Source organism: Lithobates pipiens, unplaced genomic scaffold (genome assembly GCF_037356315.1).
Source record: "Lithobates pipiens isolate NorthernLeopardFrog02 unplaced genomic scaffold, aLitPip1_a1.2 Scaffold_28, whole genome shotgun sequence".
Taxonomy (NCBI): domain Eukaryota; kingdom Metazoa; phylum Chordata; class Amphibia; order Anura; family Ranidae; genus Lithobates; species Lithobates pipiens.
In genome coordinates this window covers 184208168-184228749 of record NW_027507789.1, presented here as the reverse complement: position 1 = coordinate 184228749, position 20582 = coordinate 184208168, and the positions used below count along the sequence as shown (strand labels likewise).

The following is a 20582-nucleotide window of genomic DNA, read 5'->3' as shown; positions in this document are numbered from 1 at the left end:
CCAGATCAGTCCGCATATCGCAGCGTGCTCTGCAAACTCGGACAGGAATCGGATCGCATGGTGTGAACACCCATGCGATCAGATTCTGCTGCGGACCAAAAAAAAAGGGTCCCGTGCGAGTTTGCGGTGGGTGCGATGCGAATTCAGCCATACTATCTGTATGGCTGAACTCGCATCGCACAGAGATCGGATGTGATTTGCACTGCAGTGCGGTGCGAATCGCATCCGGGTCTCCCAGCCGCAGCGGTGTGAACCCAGCCTTATGCAGATGACAGATCATGTAAAACACTTTTTTTTATATCTATTCAAAATAGGTTTTGCCTTTCATTCCTATTTTAACCCAAGTGGGTTGTTTTACAAGATGAGGGTTTACAATTACTTTAACCAGTTGCCGACCGCCGCACGCCGATGTACGTCGGTACAATGGCACGGGCAGGCATAAGGACATACATGTACGTCCCTTGCCTCCCGCGGGTCGGGGGCCCGATCGGGCCCCCGCCCGGTGCCTGCGGCGGTCGGTATTCGTTCGGGAGCGATCCCGGACGAGGGGACGGCCATTCATTCATGGCCACCCCCTCGCGATCGCTCCCGACGAATAGAAATCCCCGGTGACATCACTTCCTCTCCTGTAATGTAAACACAGGAGAGGAAGTGATGTATTCTCTCCTCCGTGTCGGTATTTTTCGTTCCGACACGGAGGAGAGCGGATCAGTAAGTTGCACCAACACTCTACACACACAGTAGAACATGCCAGGCACACTCACACCCCCCCTTTACCCCCCGATCACCCCCCCCAATTACCCCTGCCCCCCAGTCACAGTGACACCAATGTCATTTTTTTTTTTTTTTTGCATTGGTGTCATTTGTGACTGTAATAACTGTTAGGGCAGTTAGAGTTAGCCCCCTTTAGTTCTAATGTACCCCCCTAACCCCCCCAATAAAGGTTTAACCCCGTGATCACCCCCCGTCGCCAGTGTCACTAAGGCTGGGTTCACATTGCAGCGGTTTATGAGAACGAATGTGATTCGCACCGCACTGCAGTGCAAATCACATCCGATCTCTGTGCGATTCGAGTTCAGCCATTCGCCGCACCCGCCGCACCCGCCGCAAATTCGCACGGGACCCTTTTTTTGGCCCGCAGCAGAATCGGATCGCATGGGTGTTCACACCATGCGATCCGAGTTTGCAGATCGCACTGCGATATGCGAACTGATCTGGGGGTGTCAGTAACATTTCACTGACACTCCCAGCAGTTCGCATAGGACAGTGTGAACTGCCGCCGGGAGGCATGCGATGCGGGAACCCGCCGCGGATTCGCGGCATTTCCGCATCGCTCCAGTGTGAACCCAGCCTAATAAGCGATCATTTTTCTGATCGCCGTATTAGTGTCACAGGTGACGCTAGTTAGGCAGGTAGGTATTTAGGTTCGCCGCAGCTTTTTATAGCGCCAGGGACCCCCATATACTACCGCATAAAGCCCCCTGATTGCCCCCTAGTTAACCCTTTCACCAGTGATCACCATATAACTGTTACAGGTGACGCTGGTTGGTTAGTTATTTTTTTATAGTTTCAGGGCACCCGCCATTTATTACCTAATAAAGGTTTAACCCCCTGATCACCCGGCGGGTGTCATTTCTGACTAATAACTGTTAGGGCAGTTAGGGTTAGCCCCCTTTAGTTCTAAGGTACCCCCCTAACCCCCCCAATAAAGGTTTAACCCCGTGATCACCCCCCATCGCCAGTGTCACTAAGGCTGGGTTCACATTGCAGCGGTTTATGAGAACGTATGTGATTCGCACCGCACTGCAGTGCAAATCACATCCGATCTCTGTGCGATTCGAGTTCAGCCATTCGCCGCACCCGCCGCAAATTCGCACGGGACCCTTTTTTTGGCCCGCAGCAGAATCGGATCGCATGGGTGTTCACACCATGCGATCCGAGTTTGCAGATCGCACTGCGATATGCGAACTGATCTGGGGGTGTCAGTAACATTTCACTGACACTCCCAGCAGTTCGCATAGGGCAGTGTGAACTGCCGCCGGGAGGCATGCGATGCGGGAACCCGCCGCGCATTCGTGGCGTTCCCGCATCGCTCCAGTGTGAACCCAGCCTAATAAGCGATCGTTTTTCTGATCGCTGTATTAGTGTCACAGGTGACGCTAGTTAGGCAGGTAGGTATTTAGGTTCGCTGCAGCTTTTTATAGCGCCAGGGACCCCCATATACTACCGCATAAAGCCCCCTAATTGCCCCCTAGTTAACCCTTTCACCAGTGATCACCATATAACTGTTACAGGTGACGCTGGTTGGTTAGTTATTTTTTTATAGTTTCAGGGCACCCGCCATTTATTACCTAGTCTCACTAGTGTACCCCTAAATTTAGGGGTGTCTACTTTCCAAAATGGGGTCATTTGGGGGGGGTTTGTGCCATCTTGGCATTTTATGGCCTTCAAAACTGTAACGCCCTTAGAAAGCCTGAAGGCGGTGCTTGGTTTTCGGGGCCCCGTACGCGGCTAGGCTCCCAAAAAGTCCCACATATGTGGTATCCCCATACTCAGGAGAAGCAGCAGAATTTATTTTGGGGTGTCATTTCACATATGCCCATGGCATGCGTGAGCAATATATCATTTAGTGACAACTTTGTGAAAAAAAAAAAAAGTTTGTAATATTCCCGCAACTTGTGGCAAAATATAAAATATTCCATGGACTCAACATGCCTCTCAGCAAATAGCTTGGGGTGTCTACTTTCTAAAATGGGGTCATTTGTGGGGGTTTTGTGCCATCTTGGCATTTTATGGCCTTCAAAACTGTAATAGGTAGTGAGAAGTGAACTCAAAAATTTACGCCCTTAGAAAGCCTGAAGGCGGTGCTTGGTTTTCGGGGCCCCGTACGCGGCTAGGCTCCCAAAAAGTCCCACATATGTGGTATCCCCATACTCAGGAGAAGCAGCAGAATTTATTTTGGGGTGTCATTTCACATACGCCCATAGCATGTGTGAGCAATATATCATTTAGTGACAACTTTGTGTAAAAAAAAAAAATAATTTTTTTTTTTGTCATTATTCAATCGCTTGAGGCAAAAAAATAAAATATTCAATGGGCTCAACATGCCTCTTATCAATTTCCTTAGGGGGTCTACTTTCCAAAATGGGGTCATTTGGGGGGGTTTTGTACTGCCCTGCCATTTTAGCACCTCAAGAAATGAGATAGGCAGTCGTAAACTAAAAGCTGCGTAAATTCCAGAAAACGTACCTTAGTTTGTAGATGTGACAACTTTTGCGCAAACCAATAAATATACAATTATTGACTTTTTTTTTACCAAAGACATGTGGCTGAATACATTTTGGCCTAAATGTATGACTAAAATTGAGTTTATTGGATTTTTCTAATAACAAAAAGTAGAAAATATCATTTTTTTTCAAAATTTGCGGTCTTTTTACGTTTATATCGCAAAAAATAAAAATCGCAGAGGCAATCGAATACCATCAAAAGAAAGCTCTATTTGTGGGAAGAAAAGGACGCAAATTTTGTTTGGGTACAACATTGCATGACCGCGCAATTACCAGTTAAAGCAGCGCAGTGCCAAAGTGTAAAAAGACCTCTGGTCATTTACCAGCAAAATGGTCCGGTCTGAAAGTGGTTAAAGGATAAGTTCACCTTTTATAAACATGTTACACTTGTAATCAGGGGGCCCCAAAACTTCCCTGACTCCCCAATGTGACAGGCGATCATCTTCTCTGGTGCTCTGTCATTCTGTACAGAGAACGCGGCCATGTGGGGCTCCACCGGGGCCACTTTACTTATTCACAGAGATCCGTGAATGGAAAACTGCAAAGTCCAGCAGTCTTTGTGGCTGTTGGCTTGTAGTTCTCAATGAACTACCACAGTACTGTGGTATTGATGCTTCCTGTTAGTGTGCAACTGATTGGCCGTACAATGCGCCAAACAGCTTACACAGAGTCTGCAAGAGCTCTGCATTACACCCATGATCTGATAAGCAAAGGTGTAATGCTTTAAAAGATGCCAAAAAAAAAAAAATTATAAACGCATTTTTTTTAACTGCAAAAAGATGTGCATTCATTAAAAAAAAAAAAGTTAACTTATCCTTTAAATAAACCAATGTTGGTTTTATTTTTGCTTTGAACTGACTGTATCACGTTCCTGCAAAATCTACTGGAGGCAGGTTTCCTGACGGGTGGATGAGAAGGTGGTGGAAAGTCCCATCTGTCTGCGCTGGTGCGGAGCTCAGGAGCGACTAAAGAGCTGGAGGAAAACCCACCTGCGAGTATCTGGAGAATCCATGGAGAGGCTGTGACAAGCATTTACAGACTGACATGTGGGTCTGATTTTTCCAGTGAGCGCTGAATCTGCTGGGTATACTGTATGTTTGTAAGTAACTGTAAAGCATAGCTGTTGGAATACCTAAATGCTTACATAAAACCATTTACACACTTTTCACAATGCAAGGCTCAATTGGTTTATGAATTATGCAAATTAGCTAAACTTAATTTTACTATCACACAAACTGCCTAGTTTTTAGTTTTATAAATGTGGATTTTACCAAATTCTTCATAAAAACTGTTTGTTTTTTCCTCTTTAATAATTTCATGGTTGTCATCCTACGGGCTTTAGGACTCCATGATAAAAATCATGCCAACCACGATTCACAAGCAGCTCAAATCATGACAGAGAAAGTAGCAAGAAAAACAATAAAAAAACAGCAATGGCTGCTCTCTAGTTCTAGGGCAGGCTCACTTTAAAGGAGTGAAAAAAGCATTCCCTACATGACATTTATTCATGCCAAGCAAAATCTTAATTTATTATTACATAACAATTGTATGAAGCAGTTCCGAGTAATTTAACCGTATCCGTTTCATAACAGTATGCTGTACTATGACAAAAGCCACGTTCCAAGGAACTTTAAAAACAGCTTAGACCCAGGTGCTATGCAGCACTTCTGTCCACAAATGGTTACACTATTTTCTTTATTAGTTCACCAATTAGGACTTAACATCCACGCTATGCAGTGGCTATTTTTCTAAACAGTATTATATCTATTACTCTCTGTGCAAAACCAAAAAATAGTAAAAATATATATATATATAAAAAAAAAAAAAAAAGTAAACATTAACAGCAAGTCACAATTGAATTGGTGGGGTGGGAAATGCTGTATATAGTGAAATATGAACACAGAATTAAAGGGCATGTCAATCTTTCATTAAAACTTGCAGTTCAACAGCGCGCACCAAAATGTGCCTGCTAATACTAAGAGTCTCTTCTCTGTGCCGCTCTATTGTTGCATTCATTTTTAACATGACTTCTGCCCCACCTCTTATACGTCTCGCTCCATCATTCTATTGCTAATAAGGGCGCTCTGGCTGGGGAAATAAACATCCGATTGACTTGATTTCAGGCATGAAGCACTGACTGGGGTTGTTCTGGCGGGGGGAGCAGGGCTGTCTCCCTGTTAGACTACAATAGCTCAGCAGGGGACTAACATCAATTGTTGGTACAACGGTTCCGACCTGTGCGGTCAGTTTTTTACATTCAACCTGCTGTGTATGTGTAAAATATATACACAGTGGGGAAGGAAAGTATTCAGACCCCCTTAAATTTTTCACTCTTTGTTATATTGCAGGCATTTGCTAAAAATCATTTAAGTTCATTTTTTTTCCTCATTAATGTACATACAGCACCCCATATTGACAGAAAAACAGAGTTGTTGACATTTTTGCAGATTTATTAAAAAAGAAAAACTGAAATATCACATGGTCCTAAGTATTCAGACCCTTTGCTCAGTATTCAGTAGAAGCACCCTTTTGATCTAATATAGCCATGAGTCTATTTGGGAAAGGTGCAAAAAGTTTTTCACGTCTGGATTTGGGGATCCTCTACCATCCAACCAGACAGAACTGGAGAGAATCTGCAAGGAGGAATGGCAAACATTGGTGGACAGCCATTTTTTAGATCTCTCCAGAGATGCTCAATCGGGTTTAAGTCGGGGCTCTGGCTGGGCCATTCAAGAACAGCCACAGAGTTGTTGGGAAGCTTAGGGTTTTTGTCTTGTTGGAAAGTAAACCTTTCGGCCCAGTCTGCGGTCCTGAGCACTCTGGAGAAGGTTTTCGTCCAGGATATCCCTGTACTTGGCCGCATTCATCTTTGCCTCCATTGAAACCAGTTGTCCTGTCTCTGCAGCTGAAAAACACCCCCACAGAATGATGCTGCCACCACCATGCTTCACTGCTGGTACTGTATTGGGAAGGTGATGAGCAGTGCCTGGTTTTCTCCACACATACCGCTTAGAATTAAGGCCAAAACGTTCTATCTTGGTCTCATCAGACCAGAGAATTTTATTTCTCACCATCTTTGGAGTCCTTCAGGTTTTTAATTTTTTTTTATTTTTTTAGCAAACACCATGTGGGCTTTCATGTGTCTTGCACTGAGGAGAGGCTTCCATTGGGCCACTGCCATAAAGCCCCAAATGATGAAATGGTGGAGGGCTGCAGTGATGGTTGACTTTCTACAACTTTCTCCCATCTCCCGACTGCATCTCTGGAGCTCAGCCATAGTGATCTTTGGGTTCTTTTTCACCTCTCTCACCAAGGCTCTTCTCCCTCGATAGCTCAGTTTAGCTGGACGGCCAGCTCTAGGAAGGGTTCTGGTTGTCCCAAACGTTTTCCATTTAAGGATTATGGAAGGCCACTGTGCTCTTAGGAACCTTAAGTAACAATTTTTTTTTATAACCTTGGCCAGATCTGTGCCTTGCTACAATTCCAACTCTGAGCTCTTCAGGCAGTTCCTTTGACCTCATGATTCTCATTTGCTCTGACATGCACTGTGAGCTGTAAGGTCTTATATAGACAGTTGTTTGGGCTTGATTAGGAAAGCCAATCAGTATAATCAAACACAGCTGGCTTCAAATGAAGGCGTAAAACCATCTCAAGGATGATCAGATGAAATGGACAGAACCTGAGTTAACCACTTCCCTACCCGGCCATAGTAAAATGACTTCCTCTGGTTTGTGCAGTGATATCTGAATGATGCCTACAGCTACAGGCACCTTTCAGATATCAATCTTTCCGGGTGCAGATTCTGTGCACAATAAGAATGATCATAGCGGCAGTTCCATTGCTTGATCGTTCTCATAGGCAACGGGAGGGGTCTCTCTCTCTCTCTCTCTGGTGCTTCTCCGGGCTCTCCCGTGTCATCGGGGGCGCGGAGAAAGAATCGCCCACCTCCAGATGACGAGCATAGAGATTTCCGGTGACTAGATGGTCACCAGTCATCTCTATGACCGGAGACCCGGGCGCGACGGGGAGTAAACGAAGCCGCGACCGCGGCTGTCAGCATGAGAACATGATTTTTTTTTCCCCCGATCTCATGCTTTCCAGCCTGGAGGAGAGATGTGGGATCTTAATGACCCCATATCTCTCCATTAAGGGGACCTGTCACATAGATTCCTATTACAAGGGATGTTTACAGTGATCAAAAAAAAAAAAAATAAAAAAAAAATTAAAAACGCCCTTTTCCCGGTAGCTCGCGCTCAGAAGCAATTGCACATGTACGTCCAGCCCACATATGTAAACGCTGCTCAAACCACACGTGAGGTATCGCCACGTGCGTTAGAGTGCGTGCAACAATTCTAGCACTAGACTTCCTCTAACTCTAAACTTATAACCTGTAAAACAATTTTAAGCGTCGCCTATGGAGATTTTTAAGTACAGAAGTTTGACGCCATTCCATGATTGTGCGCAATTCTAAAGCATGACATGTTGGGTATCTACTTACTTGGCGTAACATCTTTCCCAATATATATATATATATATATATATATATATATATATATATATATATATATATATATATATATATATATATAAAAATAGAGCTAACTTTACTGTTTTATTTTTTTCATTTATGAAAGTTTCTCTCCCCCCCCCCCCCCCAAAAAAAAAATAGGCGTTTGAAAAATTATTGTGCAAATAACGTGTGAGATAAAAAGTTGCAATGACTGCCATTTTATTCCCTAGGGCAGTGATAGCAAACCTTGGCACTCCAGATGTTTTGGAACTACATTTCCCATGATGCTCAACTATACTCCAGAGTGCATGAGCATCATGGGAAATGTAGTTCCAAAATATCTGGGGTGCCAAGGTTCTCCATTCACTGCCCTAGGGTGTCTGAGATATAGAAAAATATATATATATATATATATATATATATATATATATATATATATATTTTTTTTTTTTTGGGCTGTTCGAGTAATTTTCTAGCAAAAAAATTATGATTTTTACATGGAGAGAAGTGCCAGAATAGGCCCGGTATTGAAGTGGTTAAATATATGAGTGTCACAGAAAAGGGTCTAAATATTTAGGACCGTGTGATATTTCAGTTTTTCTTTATTAATAAATCTGCAAAAATGTCAACAACTCAGTTTTTCTGTCAATATGGGGTGCTGTGTGTACATTAATGAGGAAAAAAAATAAAACAATTAACTTACATGATTTTAGCAAATAGCTGCAATATAACAGTGAAAAATGTAAGGGGGTCTGAATACTTTCCGTCTCCACTGTATATACATACATAAAAAAAAGAAATAAAAAGAAATGAAGAGTCTATACATTTTTATCATAGGTGTATTTTAAATAAACAGAATATCAACCAAAAAAAAGGAATTTTTTTTGTCATACTTGCCTGTAAAATCTTTTTCTTTGGAGTACATCATGGGACACAGAGTCAGGCTAATATTCATTACCTACTGGGATCTCCTAGAGCAATAGCCTTGAGAGGAAGGAGACAACCAGCCAAACAGCTATCAGAACATATATGGCAGCCCACAGTACACTGCGTCCAAATCCATAACCCTCGGCTACTGGAACAGTCACTTGACAAAATGTGAATGTATGCACTAAAGACCAGGTAGCAGCCTAACAAATCTGAGCCACAGATGTCTGATGGCTAAAAGCCCTGGAGGTTCCTACACCCCTGGTAGAACGAGCCCTCACCCTAAAGGGAGGAGCTCTAGGTTTCAGACCATAGGCTTGCATGAACAATTGACGGACCCAATTGGCAATGGAAGCCCTGGAAGCTGCCTGCCCCTTCTTGGATTCTTTTGGTAAAATAAAAAAAAAAAAAAAAAAAAAAAAAAAGGAGTCTGATCCCTCGATCTCTGTAGAGCTAGAGAAATAAACCTTGACTGTTTAGACAACATCCAAGGAGTGCAGTCATCGAACAAGACAGGAAAAAAAAAAAAAGCAAAATAATGTCCCGATTTAAATGAAAGGTCGACACCACGTTTGGCAAAAACGAAGGAACAGGTCGTAACATGACCCTGTCGTGGTGAAGGGTCAACTACAATTCCCTGCATGAAAGGGCCGCCAACTCTAACACCCTTCTAGCTGAGGTGATGGCCATCAGGAAGGATAGCTTGCGTGACAGCAAGTCTAATGGAATTTCCTTGACAGGTTCAAATGGTTGTTTCTGTAACACAGACTGCACCAAGTTCAAGTCCCAAGGACACATAGGTGACCTAATTGGGGGGGGGGGGGGGTGGGAGTAAGCAAGTTGCCCCCTGTATAAAAGGTTCTGGCCAGTGAATGGGAGGCTAAAGGCCTTTGGAAGAATACTGACAGGGCTGAAACTTGACCTCTGATTTTACTCAAAGCCAATTTGATTTGCACAGCTGACTGTAGAAAAAGAGAATTCTCCAAATCATGCATTTCCGAGGATGCCATTTTCTGGTTTTAAACCAAGCAATACAAGTCTTCCATACCTTACGATAACAGCTTTTCTAGCATTCACTAGGGTAGACACTACTGATCCTGAGATGCCACGGTCCTTTAACATACTGGCTTCAATAGCCATGCTGTCAAATTTAGAGACTGTAAATTGGGGTGGAATATAGGACCTTGAGACAGTAGGTTGGGGTGACGTGGAAGCGTTCATGGCCCGTCTATTGTCAGTCTCACAATCTCCAGGAACCAGGGCCTTGTGGGCCAGGTTGGTGCCACCAGAATGACTGGAACCCCCTTTCCAAAACCTGCTCAACAAATGTGTAAGGAGAGGGATCGGAGGGAAACAAACCAGGAAGTGCTGTTTCCATGGAACTGCGCATCTGCTCCGATTGCCAGAGGATCTCTTGCTCGGGACACAAATTAGTAGCTGTAGCTTGTTAAACCTGGATGCCAATAGGATCGACCTCTGGCCATCCCCTGGGTGTAGAGACCATTCCCTTGGGCAGATCTGCTGGGGGCTGAGGTAATCTGCCTTCCAGTTCTCTACTCGCCGGGATATGGACTGCCGATATAATCAGCACATGTCCCTCTGCCCTGCTGAATGACTCCTGGTACTGCCTTGGTGGTTTATATAGGCCACTGCAGTGGCATTGTCGGACTGAACCTCCACAGGGCAGTTTTGAAGCTCCACCGTCCAGGACCGTAGGGCTACTGACTAATTCCAGGATGTTGATGGGCAGGGTCTATTCTGTCCCTAACCATTTCTCCTGAGCCGTGAGCCCTTCTAGGGATGTTCCCCAGCCTGAGAGACTGGCATCTGTAGTCAGTACTCGCCAAGTTACCAGGAGAAATGATTTTCCCTTTCGCAGGTTCTGATCCTTCAACCACAAGTTTAGGTTTAAAGCGGAGTTCCAACCAAATTATTATTTTTTAGTTTATTTTTATTTTTTTTAAGTCAGAAGCTACAACTACTGCAGCTGCTGACTTAAAATAAGGACACTTACTTGTCCAGGGCACCTGCAATGTCAGCAGCCGAAGCAGACCCGTCCCTTGGCTCTTGGGTGGAGGCGCTGCCATCTTCGGTAAGAGAATCGGGAAGTAAAGCCTTGCGGCTTTACTTCCCGGTTCCCTACTGCGCATGCGCGACTCGCGCATGTCATGTGCCCCTTGTCTAATGCACCTGAACCTTGAGGGCACAGATTCTAACAGGTGGCAAGAATACTCCTGCTTGAACCATATCTAGGATCAGACCTAAACACTTTAGACTTTGAGCTGGTTTCAAGGCTGACTTTTTGTCATTTATGATCCAGCTTTTCAAATACAGGCTCTGGATCAGAGCAGTGCGGTAACGAGTGATCTCCGAGTAGGTTGTCCAAATACCTGAGCACTGGGATCCACTGGGCCCTTAAAAGACCCAGTACTAGTGCTAGGACCTTTGTGAACACCCGGGGAGCTGTAACCAGCCCGAAGGGTAGAGCCACAAACTGAAGATGATGTTCCTCTACTGCAAATCATAGGAATCTCTGATGAGGCTGAAAGATAGGCATGTGTTAATACGCATCCTTTACATAGATGGAGGCTAGAAAGTTTCCCCTCTGGAGTGAGGCCACTACTGGAGTGGACAGACTCCATCCAAAGGATGGTATCAGTAGATACTTGTTCAGGGATCTTGGGTCTAAAATGGACCACGTGCCCCCTTATTTTCTGAACCGTAAAGAGGTTTAAGTAAAACCCTGTGCCCCTTTCAGATACCGGAATCTCTACAATCACTCCTTGATGCACTAAATTATGTAGTGCCTGAAGCAATGAGGATCCAAAGGAATGCTGGATCATAAAAACCTCTGAGGGGGAACCCACCGCAACTCCAGCTTGTAAACACAAGATATAATTGAGGTGACCCACTCGTCCTGAATTCTGGTTCTCCAAAATGTCCAAAAAGTGCAGCAGCCTTCCCCTCAAAAGGAAGGCTTGGTGCTGGGTTTAGAAGAATCTTGGACCGAGGACTTCTTCTGTCCCTGGGGATTACCCCTGGCCCTAGCACCCTATTGAAGGCGGAACCGCTGACACATTTGAGGAAGCAGTCCCTGAGGTTTTAAACGAGGGGCGTCTGGTGCTTTTCCTCACAGGGAGTAGAGAAATCTTCCCTCCGGAAATCTTTTGGATATACATTTGTCCAAATGCTCACCAAAACAAAAACGTTCCCCATGAAAAGGGAAACCTGCCAATAACTTTTATACAAGGAAGCTCGGCTGACCTGTTCTTAAGCCTGACCGCTTGACCTGATCCTTTATGGACTGGCAGATACCAATTGCTGCAACAGCTGGCTGAATAGCTGAACTGGCCAAAGTAAGTAAATGACTCCAATTTCTTGTTAATAGGGTCTTTCAAGCCCCATGCGTTATCAAGTTAAGTTCTTGTTTAAGAACGAGACTGCTGCATCTACTGCTGGCATGCCCCATTTTTCTAACTTAATGCATGGGATATAAAAGGGAAAACCATTTACGAGGAACAAAAATCCTGTCAGGATGTTCCCAATCAGTATAAAGCCTGTGCGGCCTGAAGAAGCCTCAGGGATCCCAAAGAGGACCAGGGGGGCTCAGTCACCTCTGCAAGAGGCAACTTAAAACGCAAAAGAACCATTTCAGTCAGAGTCAGGATCAAAAGCCTCTGCGAGAGGCAGATCTCAACTGGATATCTTGACCAGATTGCTCGGAGGCAGACTCATCTGCCGGGCGCTCCAGAAAGTCCTGAGCTTTAATCTTTTCCCCATCCTCAACCCATTCCTGCTCCAGACTAGGAGGCGCCAGGGAGGGGGATCTGTCATGCTTCCTGCTACCCTGCGGGATGGAGGCAATCATACCAGCAATCCTGTGCTCTAACCCAGCTAGGGCTGAGGACAGTTCATCCTTGGTGATAAAAGGGTGAAGCAGCGGCATTGACTACAGGCACAATACCAGATAGGCGCAGAGGCTCAGATTGCCCAGAATCCTCTGGTCTTTCAGGGGATACAACACTAGGGATACGACTGGGTTCATCAGGAACTAACAACATCTGTGTGCCCTTCCCTGTAGGGTCCGTCCTGCTCCTCTTTTTGAAGACATTTACCAGTCACAAAAGGAGTACTTGGGTGTAGTATTAAAACATCTCAGAAAGGAGACCCTTTAATAGGGTTAGTCAAAGCCCCTATATAAAAATCCTGCTAAGCACCTTTAGCCTGCCAAGCGACACTTGGTGACTCGGGTACTCGAAGTTCAGCTCCCTCCATACGTTTTCTATATATGATTAAGGTATGGCGACGCCATGACCTCGATGTGCTTCTTTTTGAGCCACTCTCTCACACCATGTAACCTCCATGTCACACTGTTGTAATAGTGGTATCTTTTGGGTCATGGTCATGCTGGAAGACCCATCCACGACCCAGCTTCAGTGCCCTGGCTGAGGGAAGAAGGCTCTCATCCAAGCTTTTACAATACATGGCCCAGTCAATTGGCCCCTTAATGCCCCAAAGCATGTTTCCACCTCTGTGCTTGACGGTAGGGATGTGTTCTTATGGTCATATTCAGCATTTTCTTCATCCAATCACGACGAGTTGAGTTAATGCCAAAGAGCTCAATTTTGGTCTCCTCTGACCATAGCACTTTCTTTCAATCCTTCTCTGAATCATTTAGATGTGCACTGAAAAACTTCAGACAGGCCTGTACATGTGCCTTCTTTGGGGGGGGGGGGGGGACCTTGCGGGTGCTACAGGGTTTCAAGCCACGGCGGCATAATGTGTTACCAATGGTTTGTTTGGTGACTGTGATCCCAACTGCTTTGAGATTAGAGCTGCACGATTCTGGCTAAAATGATAATCCCAATTTCTTTTGCTTAGAATAAATAGCACGATTCTCACGGCGTAACATCGTTCACAATATACAAAAAAATGAGGCTGTTTAGTTTTTTTTTTTTTTTTTTTAATTCAGTGAAGTTTTTCTTCCTCCAAAAATTGCGTTTGAAAGACCACTGCGTAAATACATTGCGACACAAAATAGTGCAACAATCACCATTTTATTCCTTATGGTCTCTGCTACAAATGTATATATTATATATAAATGCAAAAAATACTGGATTTTGACTTTGTAAAACAAGTGTCAGAAAAAGGTTTATACTTTAAAGTGGTTAAAACAGCCTTCATATACACACACGGAAGGTCCATCCCTTTGGTCCAAGAAGAAATAAATTTACAATGTTTATAGTTCTCTACTAGTGCTGACAATGTCGTGAAAAACTTGGCAGACTGAGTGAGCAGAGAACTCTCTACACTTGTTACCTGAATTAAATCAGGAAATTCTGACTAGAGATTGTGAGGGGGGTTGAATAGAGATTGCGATTTTTTTTTTTAACAATCGTGCAGCTCTAATTGAGATCATTCACAAGCTCCTCCTATGTAGTTCTGTGCTGACCCCTCACTTTTCTCCTGATCATCCTTACCCCAATGAGGTGAAATCTTGCATGGCACTCCAGACCGAGGGTGATTGATGATTATTTTGTATTAATGCACATTTGCAAACATTCACGCCAACTGCTGTCTCCGTCTCACCAAGCTTCTTGCTTCTAGACCATTCCAGCCTTGTGTAGGTCTACAATCTTGTCCCTGATGTCCTTTGACAGCCCTTTGGTCATGTCCAGAATGGTGAGGTTTGAATGGAAGAAAGATTCTGTGGACAGGTGTCTTTTATACACAATGTTGTCATTAGGAGCACCTTCTTAAATTAACAGGACTAATCTGTGTACCCCATGAGCACATACTGTAGCCATTAGTATCATGTGTTTTTCTGGACTCTTGGTTAATATTCTGTCTATATAATTTAAATTACACCTATGATAAAAATTAAAAAGACCCTTCATTTCTTTGTAAGTGGACAAACTTACAAAATACTACATACATACCATCTTACAAAAGTGAGTACACCCTTCACATTTTTGTAAATATTTTACATCTTTTCATGTGACAACACTGAAGAAATTACACTTTGCTAATATGTAAAGTAGCGAGTGTACAGCTTGTATAACAGTGTAAATTTGCTGTCCCCTCAAAATAACTCACACAGCCATTAATGTCTAAACCGCTGGCAACAAAAGTGAGTACAACCCCTAAGTGAAAATTTACAAATTGGGCCCAAAGCATCAATATTGTGTGGCCACCATTATTTTCCAGCACTGCCTTAACACTCTTGAGTATGGAGTTCACCAGAGCTTCACAGGTTGCCACTGGAGTCCTCTTCCACTCCTCCATGACGACATCACGGGGCTGGTGGATGTTAGAGACCTTGCACTGCTACAGCTTCTGTTTGAGGAGGCCCCACAAATGCTCAATAGGGTTTAGGTCTGGAGACATGCTTGGCCAATCACCTTTGCCCTCCTTTCTTTAGCAAGGCAGTGGTCATCTTGGAGGGGCGTTTGGAGTCGTATCATAGCACTCATATGTCTATTTCCTAAAGACAACCTCTGGATATGATACCGAGCACGTGCTCTCAACTTCTTTGATCAACCATGGCGAGGCCTGTTCTGAGTGGAACTTGTCCAATTAAACCGCTGTATGGTTTGGCAATCTTATAACCTAACCCTAGGCATGTAGAGAAAATTATTTTTTTCAGATCCTCAGAAGAGTTCTTTGCCATGTTGGGGAGAGGGAGAGGGAGAGGGAGAGAGAGAGAGAGTTTAACACACCTGCAAACCTTGTAACACTAATAAGTCTCAAATGACAACGGGTAGGGAAAAAGGCTAATTTGGCCCAATTTGGGCATTTTCACTTATGGGTGTATTCACTTTGGTTGTCAGCAGTTTAGACATTAGTGGCTGTGTGTCGAGTTAATTTGAGGGGACAGCAAAATTTACACTGTTATACAAGCTGTACACTCACTACTTTACATTGTAGCAAAGTGTCATTACTTCAGCGTTCTCACACGAAAAGATAATAAAATAATGTCAGAGGTGTACTCACTTTTGTGAGAATGAATACATATACACACACACACACACACACACACACACACACACTATATATAAAAAAAATAATATATTACACATATACATATATACACACCAGTCTCTCAACCCTTTTTACCCCAAGGAAACCCTAATCAAACCAATTTATTATAGGTCAATGGCAAAAATGTCCCTTATGTTGGTGGTCAATAGAAAGAATGTACCCTTACAGATAGTACAAAGAAAGAAACTGCGCTATTCAAATACACCACCCTATGAGCAGCAGCTCAAATTGTTATACTACGACACTCTAAACTGTATGCAATGGGGAGCTGCGCTAAAAAATAATAATAAATATACTAGATATTAAGTGTTATTACCCACATGCGTTCATACATACAAATATATGTCAATAGCAAGTGACTGAATATGTGGTTTAACCAGTTCTCGACCAGCGCACGCTGATGTACGTCGGCAGAATAGCACGGGCAGGCAAATGGGCGTACCTTTACGTCCCTTTAAATTTGCCGCCCTGCCATCGGGAGCGCGCCACCGGCGGCATGATTCCGTGCTGGTCGGGACCCTCATGAGTCCGGTCGCGGGTCCCACGGACTTGATCTCCACAGGCATACCCGCGATAGTCTCACGGGGCCGCTGAATGGAGAAATGCCATTGTAAAAAGCATTTCTCCATTCTGCCTACAACTAGTGACGCTGATCTCTGCTCCATGTGATTGGAGCAGAGATCAGTGTTCACTAAATGAAAGCCCAGCCCCCAACAGTTAGTAACACACCCCTAGGCACACTTAACCCCTACACTGCCACCCACTGGTTAACCCCTTCACTGCCAGTGTCATTTACACAGGAATCACTGCATTTATAGAGCAGTGATTGCTGTATAAATGACAATGGTCCCAAAAATGTGTCAAAAATATCCGATGTGTCCGCCATAATGTCGCAGTCACAATAAAAATCGCCGATTGCCGCCATTACTAGTAAAAAAAAAAATAAAAAAATTCCATAAAACTATCCCCTATATTGTAAACGCTATAACTTTTGCGCAAACCAATCAATAATTGCTTATTGCGATTTTTTTTTTACCAAAAATATGTAGAAGAATACGTATCGGCATAAACTGAGGGAAAAAAAATGTTTTTTTTATATATTTTTGGGGGATATTTATTATAACAAAAAGTAAAAAATGATGCGTTTTCTTCAAACTTATTGCTCTATTTTTGTTTATAGCGCAAAAAATAAAAAACGTATAGGTGATCAAACACCACCAAAAGAAAGCTCTATTTGTGGGGGGGGGAAAAAAAAGGACGTCAATTTTGTTTGGGAGCCACATCGTATGCGCAATTGTCAGTTAAAGCGACGCAGTGCCGAATCGCAAAAAGTGGTCTGGTCTTTGACCAGCAAAATGGTCCGGTCTGTAAGTGGTTAAATAAAGTGCATAAATAAATTAATTTGTTATATGAATAAAGTAATCAATTAATTATGTGAATAAAATTAATAAACACAATCCAAACTAATAAAAATGTGAAAAAGACCAAACCACTTATGACAAATGGTACAAATTAGCACCACCAAATATGCCACCTCAAGATTCAATAAATTCATATAAATAAATTGAAATAAATAGTGATCTAAAAATTAACAGAAATTATATAAATATATAAACATAAAAATAAATAAATTTAACAAATTTCAAAATTCATTCAGTGTGTAAAAAGGAGCAAAAAAAATTCACACAAGTCCCATAGATGATAACAAAAAAAATAACGAATAGTCCAATGTGAAGTGAAAAATAGTTTGTGTAGAAAGAAATCCGCTGAAGCACCTCCACCAATCAATATGTAGGGCCGCTTACCAGAGCATCAGATCTCGGTGTTAAGTGAGATCAAAAATCGTATTTATATATGGTCTAGATGAACCGTCCTTCTAGTGAGGAACGGCGTGCTGACATCACCGTGTTCTACGCCAGACCCGGAAGTGCGGGTGGTAACCGAGAGCCGGCCGGCATGATTTAGAAAATTGCCGTTACGTTCATTGTACATGTGAGTTTACTCGCTTTTATTTTTATAAATTAATTAAAAGGGTTTTTTGCTATGCGTGTGTCCCCTTGCCTTTTTACATGGATTGGGGCATTAAAGCTTAATCGTTTGGAATACTTAGAGAGAGGTCCGGTGTGGTTGCTCAGGACGGTTCATCTAGACCATCTATAAATAAGATTTTTGATCTCACTTAACACTGAGATCTGATGCTCTGGTAAGCGGCCCTACATATTCACACTAAATGAATTTTTTGAAATTTGTTAAATTTATTTATTTTTATGTTTATGGTTTTATATCATTTCTATTAATTTTTAGGTCACTATTTATTTCAATTTATTTATATGAATTTGGTCTTTTTCACATTTTTATTAGTTTGGATTGTGTTTATTAATAAATTTTATTCACAGAATTAATCGATTACTTTATTCATAACAAATTAATTAAATTATGCACTTTATTTAAACCACATATTCAGTCACTTGCTATTGACTTATATAATTTATTTGTATGAACACATGTGGGTAATAACCCTTACAGATAGCTAAAAGGGGTAATTGTCATCATGCTACTTGGCTTTGCGTAGTGGCATGGGTCCTGCAAATGGGAGGTCAGTCACCCACAGCTCAAGAAACCCCTAGCAACCTCTGTAGGAACCCATGTAGAGAATAGCTGATGTAGAGTAAAATATATATACATGAACTTTAACAACAACCGAGTCTTCGTCCATAGGGTTCAATATTGAGTTGGCCCACCCTTTGCAGCCATAACAGCATCAACTCTTCTGGGAAGGCTGTCCACAAGGTTTAGGAGTGTGTCTATGGAAATGTGTGATCATTCTTCCAGAAGCGCATTTGTGAGGTCAGGCACTGATTTGGATGAGAAGGCCTGGCTCATAGTCTTGGGTCCAATTCATCCCAAAGGTGCTCTAATCGGGTTGAGGTCAGGACTGTGCAGGCCAGTCAAGTTCCTCCATCCTAAACTCACTCATCCAGGTCTTTAGGGACCTTGCTTTGTGCACTGGTTTAAATTATTTGGTGTGGGAGTAATTTTGTGGGGTTGTTTTTCAGGGGTTGGGCTTTGACCCTTAGAACCAGTGAAAGGAATTCTTGAAGTGGATGTAAGCCCGGATTTTTTTTTTTTGAGGTCATAATGCAGAGTATAAGATTTCCTATCATTTTAGCCCAGTCTTGCCACAAAGAGTTAATCCAGCTCTGAGCAATCCTCTTGTTCAGTGAGATAAATCTTGACAAACAGAGAAAAAAATTGTCAAATCCTCCCCCTTGCTGTGAGTGACAGGTGATTTACATATCTCATGCACTAGCCTAAGAGACATGCATTATTTTTTAATTCCCTCCCACTCCTTTCTTCTGCTGCACTGCAAGGATTGGCTGTTCCACACCTCAGCATGATTTGGCATGCTGAAGTCATGTGGGGACTTTTCTGTGTTTTGACTGGATGTTAGTGATCATAGCAGAAGTTCAGTTTAAGAAATACACAGGAGAAAATGCATGTTGATAAGGGGAGTGTAGAGGTGGGCGGGGAGTCTACTGACATCACGACTCCACCCACTGTGCCCTGGAAAACAGACCCACCCACAAAATCTGCAGTTTTTCGGGTCTCAGAGCAGACAGAGGGGAAGACATTTGACAGATAAGTATACATGCAGAAGGCATGTATATCATTCTAGATAACCAATATTGCAGTAGTTTAGAAAGGATGAGAGTGGGTTTACATCCACTTTAAGGTTTCGGCATGCAAAGACATTTTGGACAAATTGACTGGTCTGCACAGAGTCCTGACCTCAACCCGACAGAACACCTTTGGGATGAATTAGAGAGCAGACTGTGAACCAGGCCTTCTCATTTAACATTAATGCCGACCTCACAAATTTGCTCCTGGAAGACTGGTCGTGTGTGTGTGTGTGTGTGTGTGTGTGTGTGTGTGTGCGTTAGAACCCCAATTGGAAGGGGATGATATACAGTAAATAACCAGAGTCCTATAGGATATATGTATAAGAACCTCTCCCATCATGGCTGTGACAGGCTAATCTTTGCTTTTAAAGTAAGCTATATGCACCTAAGAAAATTATCCAAACAGCCAGATATAAAAACCCAACAGAGGGTGCAGGAAAGAGCTGTACGGCATCCCCTCTGACATTTTCTATTAGCAATATTTGATTTTTTTTTTAAATGGTACAGATAGTTTCCTTCACAACAGATTTACTGTAATATTAAGGTGAGGGAGGAAGGGGGAGTGCTGCCTCCACAGGCCTGCTTTAGAAAACGCTAGCTGCCTGGCTTCAACATTTACTGACCCACTGATGCAAAACAAGCATGCAACAAATAAAGCTGAAGAAATTTGTTTTGAGTCAATGGCTCAAAGAATTTAAGACAAAGCATCAGCAAGACACTCAGGGAGTTAGCAGTTTCTGAAGGTGGTCAGGAATAACAGCCTGCACATTGATTCCTCAATCAATAGGGATTGGGCTTTGCCCCACCAGAGCTCTGCTGGGTGGGTGGGGGGTAGCAATCACTCCAAAAAGCAAAGACCCAGCAAAAGATCATACCTTGCCCCAATCTACCCAAAAGGGAAAGCCCATTTTGAGTAGAGTTCTGCCTTCACTTTACCTGTTTGTGTGCGTGGTCATAGGAATTGATGTGGTTGTCAAACTCCTGGTGCTTCTGATACTGCTTGTCACATAACTCGCAGTAGAAGTTCGCACGTAGCTCCTCCAGGGCTTTCGCTATGGCTTTCTCCTTGTCCACAAATTCCTGCACAGATCACAGGACATCCATGTTTAGGTATTAGTCCGACAGGCTATGATAGGA

At 43.1% G+C, this 20582-nt stretch overlaps 1 protein-coding gene across 7 annotated transcripts in view; it reads right to left on the bottom strand.

Moving 5' to 3' along the window:
* Window positions 1-20582, bottom strand: part of GPATCH8 (G-patch domain containing 8) — a 121223-nt gene that overhangs the window by 7288 nt on the left and 93353 nt on the right. For 5 of the 7 annotated variants that reach the window (XM_077460094.1, XM_077460095.1, XM_077460101.1 and 2 more), the window contains one exon: window positions 20382-20525. The exons of the other annotated variants lie outside the window; for them this stretch is intronic. In XM_077460094.1, coding sequence (XP_077316220.1) covers window positions 20382-20525 — 144 coding nt within the window. The remainder of the gene's footprint in view (window positions 1-20381; window positions 20526-20582) is intronic. 7 annotated transcript variants of the gene reach the window in all.